This window comes from Bubalus kerabau, chromosome 23 (assembly GCF_029407905.1).
Source record: "Bubalus kerabau isolate K-KA32 ecotype Philippines breed swamp buffalo chromosome 23, PCC_UOA_SB_1v2, whole genome shotgun sequence".
Taxonomy (NCBI): Eukaryota; Metazoa; Chordata; class Mammalia; order Artiodactyla; family Bovidae; genus Bubalus; species Bubalus kerabau.
Genome location: NC_073646.1, coordinates 26,119,617 through 26,131,958, shown reverse-complemented (window position 1 = coordinate 26,131,958; position 12,342 = coordinate 26,119,617). Strand labels below are relative to the sequence as shown.

The following is a 12,342-nucleotide window of genomic DNA, read 5'->3' as shown; positions in this document are numbered from 1 at the left end:
CCTCCGGGCTATGTGACCCGAGGGCCTTGCTCATCAGCAGCGAGATGAGGCTTGGGAGTTAGGCTGGCAGGAACACCCCTGCCCATTTCATCCTAGATGTACAAAAGTACCTGCAGAGAACAGGCTGAGGGTCCAATCCTCAGCCACTGTCCTCCGTCAGCATCTGTGGGAGCAGGTCACCTTATTACCTCTCTGGGCCTCGATTTCTTTAGTGGCACAGTGAGGATACTCACGTTCCTCTGGGGTTAGCAAAGATGGGTTAGCAAAGATTGTACTTTTAATACAATTAAAAGTATTTGCCGTTCATGTTCACTTGTTTGTGTAAGCGTCCTCAGTCGTGTCCGACGCTTCGCGACCCCAAGGACGGCAGCCCGCCAGGCTCCTCTGTCCATGGGATTTCCCAGGTGAGAAGACTGGAGCAGTTGCCATTTCCTTCTCCAGGGGATCTTCCCAACCCAGGGATCTAACTTGTGTGTCCTGTACTACAGGCAGATTCTTCACTGCTGAGACAACAGGGAAGTCCTAGTACTTACCATAGATCCGAACATATGCTATATGTGGAGCCCTGGGTTATATAGTTCATGGGGTCGCAAAGAGTCAGACACGACTGAGCGATTAAGCACAGCAGGGTACATACCAAGGTCACAGGTGAGAAGCAGGATAGCACTGAAACATGTATATTGCCATATGTAAAATAGATGACCAGTGCAAGTATGATGCATGAAGCAGGACACTCAAAGCTGGTGCTCTGGGACAACCCAGAGGGATGGGGTGGGGAGGGAGGCAGGAGGGGGGTTCAGGATGGTGGGACACATGTGCACCCGTGGCTGATTCATGTCGATGTGCAGCAAAAACCACCACAATATTGTAAAGTAATTAGTCTGCAATTAAAATAAATTAATTAATTAAAAAAAAAAATCTCTGGAACTGACCAAGCCCCACAGCAATCAACTGTAGCCATGAGCCTCCAGATCTAAACCGGCCAGTTCCCTGACCCCGTATTAGGTAAAATACCCATCCTATTACCCACCCTATAGCACGCTAACCAGTCACCTAAGGCCACCATTCCAGTAGGAACTTTCTCTGCCTTGAGGCTATAAAAATTGCCTACTAGCCTGTGAAAGAGTTTGGCTCCGCCTTGAGCCACCTTGCTGTTTTAACAGCATCTGCCTCTCCAATAAACTTTATTCTCCTCTCATTCTGCCTCATGTCTGCAAATTATTTTCCAACTCGCATACGGACCATGACAGTATATATACATATATGTGTGTGTGTGTATATATATGTATGTATGTATGTATATACTCTGTGTGTGTGTGTGTGTGTGTGTGTATATATATATATATATATATATGTTGCTTAAGCCTCATCTCAGACCAAGTGAGCCAGAATCTCTGAGGGTGGGGCCTGAGCATCCCAGGTGATGCGACTGCACAGTGGGGGTCCCCCTGGTCCCAGGTAAGGCTGAGTAACCACAAGGGAAGATGTAAGGACTATAGGAGCAAGAACGCTGAGCTTGGAGCAACAGATTCGGATCTGAATCTTAATTCCACCCTTTCTTAGTGATTGACCTTGGAAAGCTCACTTAATATTTCTGAGCTTTTGTGCCCCCAGCGTCCTTAAAAGAGGAAGGACATGGGACTTCCCTGGTGGTCCAGTGGTTAAGACTCTGTGCTTCCAATGCAAGGGGCACAGGGGTGTTTGCAGAACTAAGATTCTGCGTGCCACATGGCATGGCCAAAAAAAAGGAGGGAGGACTTTGGAATATATCCTGCAGGTCTGCTGTGAGGGCAAAGGAGAGGAGTCATGTGGCAGCTTAGCCCACGCCTGATACCGGCAGGTGCTCAAAAAAGCAAGCTGCTGGATCAGCAGTATCGGTAGCAACCTGATGTGGCATCTCAGGTCTGTGGGTTGGGGGTGTTGTCTTATACACCCACTGTATCCCCGGCATCTGAGACCATGCCTGGCATATCACAGGTGCTTAATAAAAAGCAGCTGTAAGAATGCATCATTACGACGGGACTGTGAGTGTGACCTGTGATGCTGTGAGTCTGACCTGGGGTGGCCCCATTCAGAAGGGGGGGATCATGTCACAGAGAGGGCTGGTGGGTCCCCAGGGCTCCTCCGCTCTCCAGAGGCCAGTGCCACAGGCAGAGAGGGCACCACGGCAGTGCCCAGCTAGCCCCACCCCCTACCCCTGGGGATTCTGAACACTCTACGTTTCTTCTGTCACAAGAAGCCTGCTCCTTATTCTAGAGTGTGAGCTGGGGCCACCGTCCTGACTCTGCCCAGGGTTTCCATACCTGATGCCATCCTCGGCGCTGGGCTTTGCTGGGAGCTGTCCGTGCACTGCGTCTCAAAGCTTCTTCAGCTTCTCGAAACAGCGTTCTTCGTCCACAGTCTGCACAGAGATGAGGGGAAGAGAACTGGTGAGCCCCCAAAGATGAACCCACACTGATGGTGGTTTTTCAACTTACAGCTACAATGCCCATCGGGATGCCCAGGGTCATATCTGCAAAGCTCTTCACTTTTATAGCACTCTTTGTAGCCACAAAGCATCAGAAAACAAGCTAAATGGGGACTTCCCTGGTGATTTAGCAGTTAAGAGTCTATGCTACCAATGCAGAGGGCATGGGTTTGATTCCTGGTTGGGGAACTAAGATCCCACAGGCTGAGCAGTGGGGCCAAAAAAAAAAGAGAGAGAGAGAGAGAAAGAAAACAAGCTAAATGCCCAACAAGGGATGGGGAGTCGGTCACAGCCCCTCATGCTATGGAACAGTATGTATAACAGTGGGCAGCTGAACTGGGCAGGTCTGCATACAAAAGGAGCATCTCTAAGATACAGAAGCAGGTCAGGACAGCACGCACAACAGGCCCACCAAAGGAGGGGCGAGGGGAGAGAACTGTTGAATGACTGAACATACTACTAGGGACCCAAATTCAGAAACTCCCGTTATCTGCCCTTCCCTGAACCCTAGCAAGTCCTGCTTCTCCTAACCAGCAGGTCAGCCTAATTCTCCCCTGTGAAAGCTAGGAGAGTCCATCCCATTTCCCTCTTTGCCCTGGGGGCTAGGAAACTCATGTTAAACTCCAGGTTGAAATGCAGTGGCTCTCCTTGGGGAAGGTTTGAAGACACCACTTTCTCCTTTTATCCCCTTGTTGTATTCATTTTTATTGCCTGTTAATGGCTTGGGATCTTACATACCTATGAGCCAATCAGTTGGAACACAAATCAAGAATAGTGTGCTACGGGGAACTCTGCTCAATGTTATGTGGCAGCCGGGATGGGAGGGGAGTTTGGGGGAGAATGGACACGTGGATACGTACGGCTGAGTTCCTTTTGCTGTCCACATGAGGGTATCACAACATTGTGAATCAGCTATACTCCAATATAAAATAAAAAGTTTTTAAAAAGATTATTGTGTGCTGGACACTTTAGACTTCTTATCATTCAGTCCTTCTGGGAAATCTGCAAGGTGGGCGTAATCACTCCCATTTTACTGAGGATCAGAGAGGACCCAATTGTCAGAGGTCTCAGAGCTAGAAAGGGGCAGAACAGGGTTTGAACCCAACCCAGCCTTGTTCCAAATCCTCTTCTCGTAAGTCAGTAGCACACTGGCCTCTCAGACAAAATGACAAGTCTTGAAAGGCACTCTGGCACTCATTGGTCCCATGTTAAAGATGAGAAAAACAGAGTTGCGGTGAGACCAAATGGCTTCCCCAAAGCAACACGCCCAAACTGTGTCTGACTCCCGTGTGCGTGTGTGTGTGTGTGTGTGTGCGCACGCGCACGCTCAGTCACTCAGTCATGTCTGGCTCTTTGCGACGCCATGGACCGTAGCCCACGAGGCTCCTCTGTCCATGGGATTTAGCCATTTCCTACTCCAGGGGCTCTTCCCTACCCAGGGGTCGAACCCGTGACTTCTGCGTTGGCAGGCACTTCGCCACCTGGGAAGCCCCAGTCTGACTCCTATGTGCTGCCGTTGCATTCATTCGTGCTAAGTCGCTTCAGTCGTGTCCGACTCTCTATGACCTCTTTATGGACTGTGGCCCGCCAGCCTCCTCTGTCCGTGGGACTCGCCAACCACTACCAAATCATTCTGGGGGCCCGTATGGGACCAGCCGCTGGATCGGGCGTCTCCTATTCTACTTCCAGATTTTACTTCATGTATCCTTTTATTATAAGATACGTGAAATCCGATTAAAGTCTGCAGAGTATGGATTAACTGAATTCAGACCTGAACAGTGGAATCAATTATCACAGGGGTTAGGTACTGAAGTTAAGACACAGTGAGTGAAAAGCAGGTCTCACCAAAATTATCCTAGACCTTTCCTTAAATGACTGGTACGTGAGATCCAGGAAATGTTAAAAGCCAGGAATTGACTTCTCTGGGCTCCTTTGCCCTGTGGGAGTGGACGCCAAGACTAGTTTAAAAAGAAGTTTAAAAAAAAAAAAAAAGAATTTCTCTCTCACTGTCTCTCATTTTCATGCTGTCTCTTTGTGGCTAAGTGGACAGAGTTAACTTGCACGGGCTCACTGGTTTCTGTGCGTGGGATGTGGCTCCATCGTCCCTCATTTGTCAGCAGAGCTGGTGCTGACCTGGCAGTACTGTGCTCACCATGAGTCCCCTCGGTGTGGGAGGCGCTTCTGGAAAAGTCGGAGTGGACAGCTTTCCGAGGGGACGTCTTCAGTTCGGAGTTGGCCCCATTGACATAGACCGAGAAGCCCTGTTCCAGGTGCTCCAGCCTTAACTGCACGGGGTCCTTGGTTTTCAGATGCTTTAATATCCTGGAAGAGAAACGATCACCAGCGTCTCATCCGAGGAGCCTGAGCCACCGCCCACCCCCATGTGGGGAGGGACCTGCCGCTCTGACAGGCAAGCGTTTCTAATCAGAGGCTGGGTGGCGGACGCCCAGCTGTTCATCTATAAACAGCCCTAAGAGGCCCGTTACACACATGGAAGAGCAGGGAGGGGGAGGCTCCGCGGGCTCTGCTTTCATTCTGAGGCTCAAAGGTACATCAGCCAAAACCCGGGTACCACCCTTGCCCCATGGTGGCACAGAGACAAAAGCAGGCGTGTGCACGCTGCTACACACGGCCTGGATGTCCTGGGGCGAGCCCAATTTCACGCACCTCCCCTTGGTGTGGACAGCAGCACTTTGTTCCACGTGGAACAAAATGTGGTCTAAGCCTCGGTGAGAGAGATTTCACGAAACACATCCCCACATTAGAAAACAGCTGCCATCACGCCAGGCAGACTGATTTTTGGCTTCAAGAAATAAATGTGTTCTCCAACACCTCTGATATCCCAAATGTCATCATTTTACATTCAGATGCAGTTTAAAAATATACCAGTGCAGGCTTTGTTCAAGATTAATGATGTGATGATCAAACCCTTTGCCTGAAAGGGGCTTGGCGTGAGAGTGGCCAGGTTCCTTGTTCAGCTTTCTCCCGAGTCCAACCTCACACTTTGGCTTTGTCCTTTCCCCACTCCTGATGGTCCCTGCCATAGACAGTGCCCAATGTCCATTTCGGAATTGCTCCCATCTGACGTCAAACCCTTCAGAGCCTTTACAAATGCCTGCACACACTCCTACGCCAACTAGATTTCTTTTCGCAGAAGGAGAAATACAAACAACCATGGTGGCAAAAAAAAATTAAAAAGTGGATCCTCTTCAGTGATTAAAAAAGTTCCTACCAAAGCAGCAAAATGTAAATTTTTAAAAACAATAGTGGGATTTTCCTGATAGTCCAATGGATAAGGATCCGACTTCCAATGCAGGGAACACAGGTTTGATCCCTGGTCTAAGATCTCACATGCCACGGGACGACTAAGCCCGCTGGCCACACAACGACTGAGCCCGTGTGCTCTAGAGTCTGCACACTACAACTAGAGAAGCCTGTCTGTTGCAACTATGCCCCGACACAACCCAATAAAGAAATATTTTAAAATATAATAGTAATGGTAAAACCATAAAAGGTAGAAAGCCAAACTCTGTTCTAAACAGTTTGTGTACAGTGTGGGCTTAGTCACTTCAGTCGTGTCTGACTCTTTGTGACCCCATGGACTGTTGTCTGCCAGGTGCCTCTGTCCATGGGATTCTCCAGGCATAAATACTGGAGGGGGTTGCCGTGCCCTTCTCCAAGGGATCTTCCTGACCCAGGGATGGAACGAACCAGAATCTCTTACATTGCCTGCATTGGCAGGTGGGTTCTTTACCCCTAGCGCCACCTGGGAAGCCCCTCTATATTAGAGCCAACTCCCACTGTTTGAGATAAGTTCTATAAAGTTGAGGCAAACACTGAATTTGTGAATACTGAACCACTGTTTCTAGGGCAAAATACAGGATTTGGTTCCTGTGAGCCTCTGGTCACAACATGTTCGTCAACCGATCAAAATAAAACCTTGTTTTATGTGTGTTTCCGTTTAAAGGCACCTTATTTAATATATTGGGCTTCTCTTGTGGCTCAGCTGGTAAAAAAAACTGCCTGCAATGCAGGAGACCTGGGTTCGATCCCTGGGTTGGAAAGATCCCCTGGAGAAGGGAAAGGTGACCCACTCCAGTATTTAATATATATTGATATTTAATACAGTATCACTGAACTCATGCCGGCAGCACTCCAACTCATGACTGAATGAAGCTTAACTAACACGTGTATTTTCTCCACAAGGGACATCATAGCTTTCTTGGGCTTAAGAATGTGGGATAGCAGCACTTCAACCTTATACCAGGGACCAGTTTAAACAGGGAAGCCACCGCTGAAAAACACAAAAATGTAAAAAACAGGACACTAAGTAAAACAGAAAAAGGACACTTTACTGTATATGGTAAGGGCTTCCCAGGCAGCACAGTGATAATTCACCTGCCAATGCAGGAGATGCAGGAGATGTGGGTTTGATCCCTGGGTCAGGAAGATCCCCTGGAGGAAGAAATGACAGCCCGTTCCAGTATTCTTGCCTGGGAAATCCCATGGACAGAAGAGTCTGGTGGGCTACAGTCCGTGGGGTCACAGAGTCGGACGCTACTGAGCGTGAACACACAGTATCAGATTGTTAAAAAGCACCGTAAGTGTGGATTCAGGGGCTACAAATACATTGTAGTGGGTGGATAAATCTGCAAATGTGGAATAAGGATTGACTGTATTAAGACTTTAATCTGTACAACAACCTTATGGGGTCATTAATTTTCTTAACCTCATTTAATAGATAAGGAAACTGGAGCACAGAGAGGTTAAGTAACTTGACCGAGGTCACACAGCTAGTATGGCAGTGAGGCTGGGATGCAAATTGAAGCAGCGTGGTTCCAGAATCTTCACCACAACAAAGACAACTTCAAGAGCTAGCAAGCTGAAACTGACAAGCTTAGACATGGCTGGAAACAGAACATGCTATGCACTTGGTCTTCGCTCAGTCAGCAAATAGTTTCTGATCAGGAACAATGGTCGGCATTCAGTCCTAACAACACCACGAGAGCGACCGGAATGTCCCACACTAGGGTAGTGGAAACGGAGATCTCTTGTAGCTATTATAATTATGAAGATTCTGTTGAAACATGGGGGATGTTTGTGATCTGTTCAGAGAGGGGTGGAGAAGGCAGGATAAAAACAGTACCTAGGCGATAAGCGCAAAGTTGGAAAAAAGTGTGTTTGTGGGACCCAGAGTGGAAGGTGATAAATGTGAAAATTAAATCAGCTGTTGAGGGAGGGTGGTGGCATTGTGGGTGATTTCTTTGTTTGCTTTTTTAAATGTTTCTTTGGCGGTTGATACATCCATCTTTTCGGCAATCGTGGCAGGAACATTCATTACAGACTGCTTATCTCTTGCCAGCCTCTGAAGCCTGGGAGATGCCTGATTGTTGGGCAACAGCATAAAACAGAAGGAAAACACAAGTAACTAAGAGACAGTTTCCAAACATGGCAGTAGCTGCGCTCTCTGGTGCAAACAATCAAAGGACGCAGCGGATACCAGTGGTCCCCGGGGAGGGAGAGCAGGGAACCCAGGCCCTGCGAGACCCTGAGATGGTCGGCAGGTGCAAAAATCTGACTACCTGGCCAGGCAGCGCCTGCCTCAACTTCCTTCCAGGAACCACCTTTTCTCCTGATGCTTCCTGAATGGTCGCTGTGGCATCCCGCTACCCAAGCTCTGTGGCTGGTGCTCCACGTGGGTCTCTCTTTAAGCAGACTGATTTATGAAAATGTGGATTTATGAAACTGATAAATGAGGAGATAATTAGTCAGACTGTGAAAAGACTCACTAGAGGAACTCCTCTACTGCAGCTGAGTGCATCAGGAATACCCACGTGGCATCGAAGAAAAGTGGGTGTTTTTTTTTTAATGGATAGCCTACTTTGCATAAAAAACTGCCCTTGGTGTCCGGGATTCAGGAAAGTCAGATTCAGTCCCCTGCCCTGCTGGAGATGGAGCCCCCAGGCACTTGCTGCCCCATCGCACTCTGTCCCCTTCCAGCAGGGGTCCCCAGCCTCTGGGACCTAATGCCTGATGATCTGAGGATAGAGCTGATGGGATGATAATAGAAATAAAGAGCACAGTCTGTGAGACCATCCCCCTCACCCGGCCCACGGAAAAATCATCTTCCACGGAACCAGTCCCTGGTGCCAAAGTGGGTTGGGGACCACTGCCTTATAGATTCTGTACGTTTCATGTCACGAGTCTCCCTGCCTCACACTGCAGTGTAGTATCTGCGTGCCTGTTCGTTCTCCCTTCATGCCCCCCACCCCGGGTGTGGGGTCTGTGCTGAGGGCGAGGAAAGGTGAGGAATACTCTCAGAACCTATTTCTGGAACTCAAGGTCTAGCAGGAGAGAGAAGGCATGGACGTGCATTCTAATCCAGCCCCCGGGTATCTAACCATGTCTCAGGCATCGTTTCTGCTTATCTTGTGATGACCTTCAGGGGCGCTTGTGCAGAGAGCTCTTTTGTACAGAAGACGAAGTGGAAACACTGAGTTAGAGCACAGGGTGGCACAAGGGGCTGTGACCGGGGACATGAGATGCTTGACATGGGTGGTCGGGGCACAAGCAGGGGTTCAGGTGAGGAGAGGACTTAGCTGAGCTCCAAGGGCAGGGAGCGCGTTGCTCACAGGTCTGCTCGTGACCAGGCTTATAACAACTGTCTTGGTCTATAGGCGCCTTGGCTGCTGTGTGACTGTGGGCTGGCCACATGCCTCCTTCGGACCTCAGGAAACCCCAGGGTCAACTGAGGGGCTCTCTAAGTGTCATGCATTCAAGGATTATCTGGATGTCTGCTCACTTTTTTTTTAATTTGGCTGTGCCAGGTCTTAGTTGTGGCATGTGGAATCTAGTTCCCGAACCAGGGATCGAACCCAGGCCCCCTGCATTGGGAGTGTGGAGTCCCAGCCACTGGAACACCCAGAGAAGTCCTTCAGCTCACTTTCAAGAAGACATATTTATCACCAAAAAGATGACGATGATGATGGAGAATGCATACTTGGATGGGTGGGCTTACTGCAGACCCTCAAACACCTTGTCCTGCTCAATCCTTCACTGGCCCAGGAATTAAGATCCTGGCATTGGCCTGTTTTATAGATGTACTTGTCCAAGGTCAGAGAGTCGAAGAAGCAGCTGGGATTTAAATTCTGGTCCATGAGGCTCCAGAGCTCATCTCCCTGCCACGTCATCCTGCCGTTTCTTGTCTCCTCACTAGGCATCACGCCACAGAGCTCCACACAAGGAGAGTGCAGAGGAGAAGCAGTGGCTCCCAGGTAGGGCTTTTTGGAGGCAGTGGCATTTGAATGAAGCCTTGAAGGATGGAGAGGCAGGGGACAGCGGTGCAAGGAGCCTGCCGTTCCTCCTGGAACCTAGTGGCTCACAAGCTCCAGTATTTGTCCTCTAGGAAGTCACCAGCCCCCGTCCGTGTGGGCGGAGGTGGCGTGGTGCGGAGGACCGAGCTCTGTGCTGGGGGCTCTGCCATTTCCCAGCTTTCGTGGGCAAGTCCCTACACCTCCGGGGCCTGTCTCCTCTTCTGTAAAATGAGACCCAGGATGCCTAAGCTCATGAGGATGGAAGGGGATGCCAGATGAAGCTCCAGCTTAAAGATTGGTCTGTGCAAGACCCCCTCAGAGCTGGTTCTCCCCTTTCTTCCTTCTGCCTAAATCTTCTCATGGGGCAGTGGGTTCACCTCTCAGTTGGGTACATTTTCCTGTAAGTTTCCCTCAAACAACCTTTTTTTAAAAAAAAAAACAATACCATTGCTGGATTCTTAGACCTGCCGCCCTCTAGCGTGTATATTACAGCCCCGTTTAGCTGTTAGCTCTTAACTGTTCCTCCTGTCTCAGCCCTTTGATGATTCGGGCTGCTTTTTTGTGGGTCCTGTTAGGCATGATTATATCTTCCATGAGGCCGCCGAGTGAGCAGAATCACTAAGCATCCTCTGGGCGAGGGTTGTGTGAGGGTCAACAAGAGCTGCCGCATCTCCCCCACCCTCCCTGGTCCTCTCCTGGAGCTCACGATCACTCTCTGCCCCTTCTGGCCCAGTCCTGAGTAGTCTTGTGCTCACCTAGGGGGAGTTCCTCGAAGGCAAGGGTTGTGTGCCAGACACCTGTCCTTTTCATCTGTCCAGTCACTCGCCCCCGTCTTCCAAACACAGCTCAGATTCCCCTTGAGAACTGCCCCCTTCCTCCCCTTACTCCACGTGGTTTGAGTGAGACTCACACCCTTGCCCAGCTTCATGGGGTAGCCCAGGAGGGGCCAGGCAGACTCTGCCACCCCACCAGGCTCAGGGCGGTGGTGGCTCATGGATGGAAACTCAGAACTTTTGAGTGAGGATGGGCTGGAACTATTAAGAAAGATGTTTTCTTCCTCTAGAGGTAGGATGTTAGTGGGTTTCCGGGGACTGCCTTGGCCCCTCTGAGGGAGGTACCTTTGTGAGGTGGTTCCAAGGTGAGAAAACAGAACTGAGAGATGGAGAGTGACTGATTTCAGTGACCCACTTTGAGTACCTGGATCCAACTATGCCTGAAGCCCGCGTATCATCCCAGATTTGTTTATTTTGCAAGGCAATAAGTTTCACTGTTTAAAGTCATTTTACTCTGGGTTCCTGTCCCTTCGAGCAGAGGAGCACTGACTAAGGCTGCCTGTGTCTCCCTCATTGCAATGTTCTCCTTAGTACTAGTGCAGGTACTGAGAAGGTACTCAGTGGAATCCTGCTGAAAGAATAAAAGAAAAACCTGATCAGCATTTTGTGGGTAGCCGTGTTCCGGACAGGTCTCTAAGAACTCAGCCCAGTGATTACACACCCCCTTCTTGGGTCACAGGCAACCCAGTATGCAGACTGGGTTTTCACCTCCCTCTGTGCCCAATATGAAGTTCAGAGGCTGGGATTTCCCTGGTGGTCCAGTGGTCACAACTTCACCTTCCAATGCAGGGGGTGAGGGTTTGATCACTGGTCGAGGAGTTAAGATCCCACATGCCTTGTGGTCAAAAAACCAAAACAAAAAGCAGAAGCAGCGTTGTAACAAATTCAGTAAAGACTTTAAAAATGGTCCACGTAGGAAAAAAAAGTTTTAAAAAGGCTCAGAGGCTGGTTTTCAACCCAGTCGTTTTTTAAATTGGTGTATAATTGCTTTACAATGTTGTATGAGTTTCTCCTGTACTACAAAGTGAATCAGCTATATGTGTATATATCTATATGTATAGATCTATATACACATGTATAGGTACCCTCCCTCTTGAACCTCCTTCCCACTCTACCCAGTCTTATAAGTAGATTTCCAACTCAATTTCAGTTTACCCCTACAAAACCCCTCCATAGTGAACTTAGAGCCACTGGCAACCCTGGCAGATTTCTCTCCCCTGGATTACTGATGACAGCGTCAAACAAAACGTAAATAAGAAAGCACGGAGACTTTGCTGGTGGTCCAGTGGTTAGGACTCTGTATTTCCACCACAGGAGGCGCAGATTCAATCCCTGGTCTGGGAACTAAGATCCCACATGCTGCGTGGCACGGCTGAAAAAAAAAAAAAAAATGTAGGGCCCAGCCCCACCACTTCCTGGCTGCATGACACTGGGCAAATGCTTGCTGTCCTGGTCTCCACTTCCTCATCTGTAAAACTGGTGAAATAACTGCCTTACCGGGCAGTGTGTGGATAAAACGAGAGGATGGGGGCAAGCTGCCTGCCACACAGCTGGCACTTCAGCAAAGGTGCCTCTTCAGGCTCGATCTGATGCCAGCTCCAGGGCACTCCCACTCTGCATATGTCTCCATTTGGAGGCGTTTCTAGCTTTACCTTCTAATTCCCTGTCAATAAGCCAGCTCCCTCTCGGTGACAAACTCATCTCCCAAATCTTATGGCAGCTCCATTTT

General features: G+C 49.3%; 1 protein-coding gene across 1 annotated transcript in view; it reads right to left on the bottom strand.

Annotated features, from left to right (window-relative positions):
* The window catches only part of KATNIP (katanin interacting protein), a 236,744-nt gene that overhangs the window by 160,708 nt on the left and 63,694 nt on the right, over window positions 1–12,342 (bottom strand). The window contains exons 4-5 of the mRNA XM_055562308.1: window positions 4,620–4,789; window positions 2,304–2,401 (exon numbers count right to left, since the gene is read on the bottom strand). Of these exons, the coding sequence (XP_055418283.1) occupies window positions 2,304–2,401; window positions 4,620–4,789 (268 nt within the window). The remainder of the gene's footprint in view (window positions 1–2,303; window positions 2,402–4,619; window positions 4,790–12,342) is intronic.